At 46.7% G+C, this 3414-nt stretch overlaps 1 protein-coding gene across 1 annotated transcript in view; it reads left to right on the forward strand.

Moving 5' to 3' along the window:
• The window catches only part of pappa2 (pappalysin 2), a 34512-nt gene extending 31098 nt beyond the window's left edge, over positions 1-3414 (forward strand). The window contains exons 27-28 of the mRNA XM_019869269.1: positions 1142-1240; positions 2571-3414. Coding sequence (XP_019724828.1) covers positions 1142-1240; positions 2571-2684 — 213 coding nt within the window. The 3' untranslated portion in view covers positions 2685-3414. The remainder of the gene's footprint in view (positions 1-1141; positions 1241-2570) is intronic.

Genomic DNA, 3414 nt, shown 5'->3' on the forward strand with positions numbered 1-3414 from the left:
GTTTTCCAGCCCATTGTCTGCACGGGGATGATGAAGTGGTACCCGCCTCTTGAAAACATTCATTGCATTCAGTCATGTGAGGTAAGAGTCACAGAGCTCCGTACTATTGCATCACTACTGGCTTGTGTGTGAACCCCGCCCCCCCCCCTGGTAAATTGCAACAAGATCATAATTCCCGTAATCATCCTTTTTGGGATGCTTTTTTTGTTGGTGTGTCGTGAGATATTTCTAATGTGAATTGGATGCTTCAGATCGAAGATTGCAACACACTAGGAAAGTTCAAGCAAAGCAAAAACCGATAGGTTGGCAATCAGAAAGGTAAGGCTGTTTAAAATCACTTTATTATCACGTGTTATGCAGGCAAATCATATTTTCTGCTTGACGTTAGATTTTTGTTTTTTTTCCTCCATTCTTTTTACTGACATAACACATTTGTACAAACCAGTTTTAGAAATCTCCACAAACCGGAGCCTTTGAGGCTAACCTGGCAAAAAAAAAAATCAATATCAAATGACATGGCGAAGAACACAGTTTAGAAAAAGATTTACAAATGAAATGGGAGCCATCACACCCCCCCCCCCCAAAAAAAAAAGTTGCTGGTTGGGAGCCAGGGCCAGCGCTGTGCTTAGTTGGTACTGAACGAGCCAAGTAGGAGCTACGTCATCACGTCATTGTAAAGCGTTCAAGCGTCACTGCCTACGTCCACGTTCACCCAAGAGCGCCTACGCTATTCATAATAATAATAAGCAGAATAATAATCCACCGTCAGCATCCGCTAGGCAACTCGGCATAGCATCGATTACACTTGTATGCAGCGTAGAGCAGTCCTGACGGAGTTGCGGCCGGAGTCTGGGAGCGAGAAATAATTGGGGCCGGCTTACGCGGCGGTTTCAAGCGCCGCGGCGAGAGCCAATTTCGGTAGCGGTCAAAAGAAAGAATTGGCGCTCACCTGGGCATCGGCACCAGCACGAGCGCGGTGGCAAAGGGCCATGGGAGGGAACCGTAATATCTGACTTGGCTTTCACCAGAATGTCAAATGGCTTTGATTCGAGTGAAAAGCTGGGAGGCATTACATTTTTACGAGCTCGATTCTACCAACCGTCATAAACAGGACGTACTCTCGCTCATAACTTGTTCACAGCCTTTTGGTGGGGACGGCTGGTGCGACACCCTCAACAATCGGGCCTACTGCCAGTACGACGGAGGAGATTGCTGTCCTTCCACGCTGTCCTCCAGAAAGGTAAAAACCTCTTTCCTCTGCTATTCATTCCATCTGCCATACGGAATTCACGCCTTCTCTGCGTTTGGCACACACACACACACACACACACACACACACACACACACACACACACACACACACACACACACACACACACACACAAATAGAAAATGATGTTTTTCGAGAATATTCACCGTGTAGAGCAAGTGATTTGTTCGCTGGCACGCATCCTGAAATCGGGAGGGCGCAGAGAGGCCGCAGCGGGATTGAAAGCCAGCGTCTTCCTGTTTATAGTCGTAGTTGTTTGTAGAAGGTCGTCTCTGGCACGGCTACTGTGCTGGTGGGCAGGAGACGTCCAGAAAGCAAACAAATGGGAGAGCTCCTCGACTTTCCCCTCCGCCCTGTTAAAGACTGCACCTATTGAGCCTCTCGACTTAAGAGCTCAAATGGTAAATAAGCACATTTTCACCACCTGGCGTTTTGTCACCCCTGCGACTCGGCTACCACGCGACGGCAGAAATGCAGAGTTGGAGCTCGCCGCATGAGAACACCAACGATTCCATCAAGAATTGGCAAAGATCTTGTTTGGAAGCATTCAAAGACCTGAGGAAAAGATTTCAAAATGGCTCGGGGGGCGCCTGACCTTTATTTTGTCCCAAGAGCGACTTTTCGGGCAAATAAGCTCCCGTGGCGGACACGCGTGCGCGCGCATGACGTCGCTCCTACGTGTCTCTTTGCCGCTGGAAAACCCAACACGTTCTTGGGAAGAACTTGTTCAGTGCCGGCCCTGGCGCCCGACGAGCGCCACGTTTCTGCGGGGGTGGAAAAGGGGTATTTGTCTCTCCCGCTAGTGAGGGTGGGGCCCGCGGTTGGCAAACGGGCCCCCAGTTGCCCGCGTCTCTCCAAATAACGGGGCATGTTGATCATGTGCATTTTAAACGTCTTAACCCTATAATGCCATTTGTATCATATTTGATACATGCATTTTCATGATGTAACTCATTCTTTATATTACATTCAATCATCTGTATCAAATTTGATACTGCAGGTTTCAAATATTTTTTTTTCCAAATTTTCATTTTCAGATGTAGTCTACATAAATGCTTGTAAATGGAATACGACAAATATCTAAAACAACACGATATGGCAAAAATATTTTTGTGGATTTTGTTATAAGGGTCAGTTCCCAAAAATCCGATTTTTCTGGCTATTTCTTGATGGGTCAGGCATTAAAGGGCTAAACAGGAGTCGTCGGCAATGAGTCACATTCCATATATTTCTAAATAGCAAAACTGTTGGGGACGTGTTTTATCGTCCAGCTGTGGAAATGATGCTTGTTTTCTCACAGGTCATTCAGTTTGGGGCAGACTGCAATCAGGACGAGTGCACTTGCCGCGATCCCGATGCCAAGGAGAACAAGAGCAAAGCCAAGGACCCGAAGGGCGGAGGACGACTCCCCTAAGACGGATGAGCGGCGAGCAAGTCGAGCGGCGTCGCATAAGTCAAGCTGTAGATAATATAGACGGCAAGCAAAAAATCATACCTTAGCACGCACACCTGCGATGAAGGCGAAAGGCTCAATCCGAGCCATTCGGCGCCATTGCCGATAAGCGCGTTGGTTAATAAAAGGAAGAGGGAACACACCCATAGATTGCATTTCCATGTGTCACGACTGTAATGGCTTGCCGCTTCCCTTACGTATCAGCCAACAATCAAAACTCATCAGAATGGTTTTAGCTTCCCCTCTGGGACTTTTTCTTCACCTTCTGCCGATGTGTTTTGGACGCTCAAAAGACACCGTCGACCGCAACAGTCATATTTTATTTGACGTTTCCGCAAAGATAATTATTTTCACAGGCTTCTGTTATTGTACCATTGTGAGGGTCAAGTCGCGTGTCAAGCAAACGTGGATGACGATACAAACGCGGCTGGGTCAAAATGGCCGCTCTGAGATATTTGGGGTTTTCTTGGAGACGATTGCAGGTGGAAAAATGAACGGTAGCGTTGAATAGAAGGTATTGGAGCACAACAACCACCCACCGTTGTATTATCGCAAGAAACATACCGGTTCAGAAAAAGGAAATAATGTCTCTAAATATTTTATCCAACCTTGAGGGACAAGTGTAACCATGTTCAGTATTTTACCGTACTTTATACTCTGTGTGGAATAAATAGAAACTCTATTTATCTTT

This window comes from Hippocampus comes, unplaced genomic scaffold, assembly GCF_001891065.2.
Source record: "Hippocampus comes isolate QL1 unplaced genomic scaffold, H_comes_QL1_v1.1 scaffold117, whole genome shotgun sequence".
Lineage (NCBI taxonomy): Eukaryota > Metazoa > Chordata > Actinopteri > Syngnathiformes > Syngnathidae > Hippocampus > Hippocampus comes.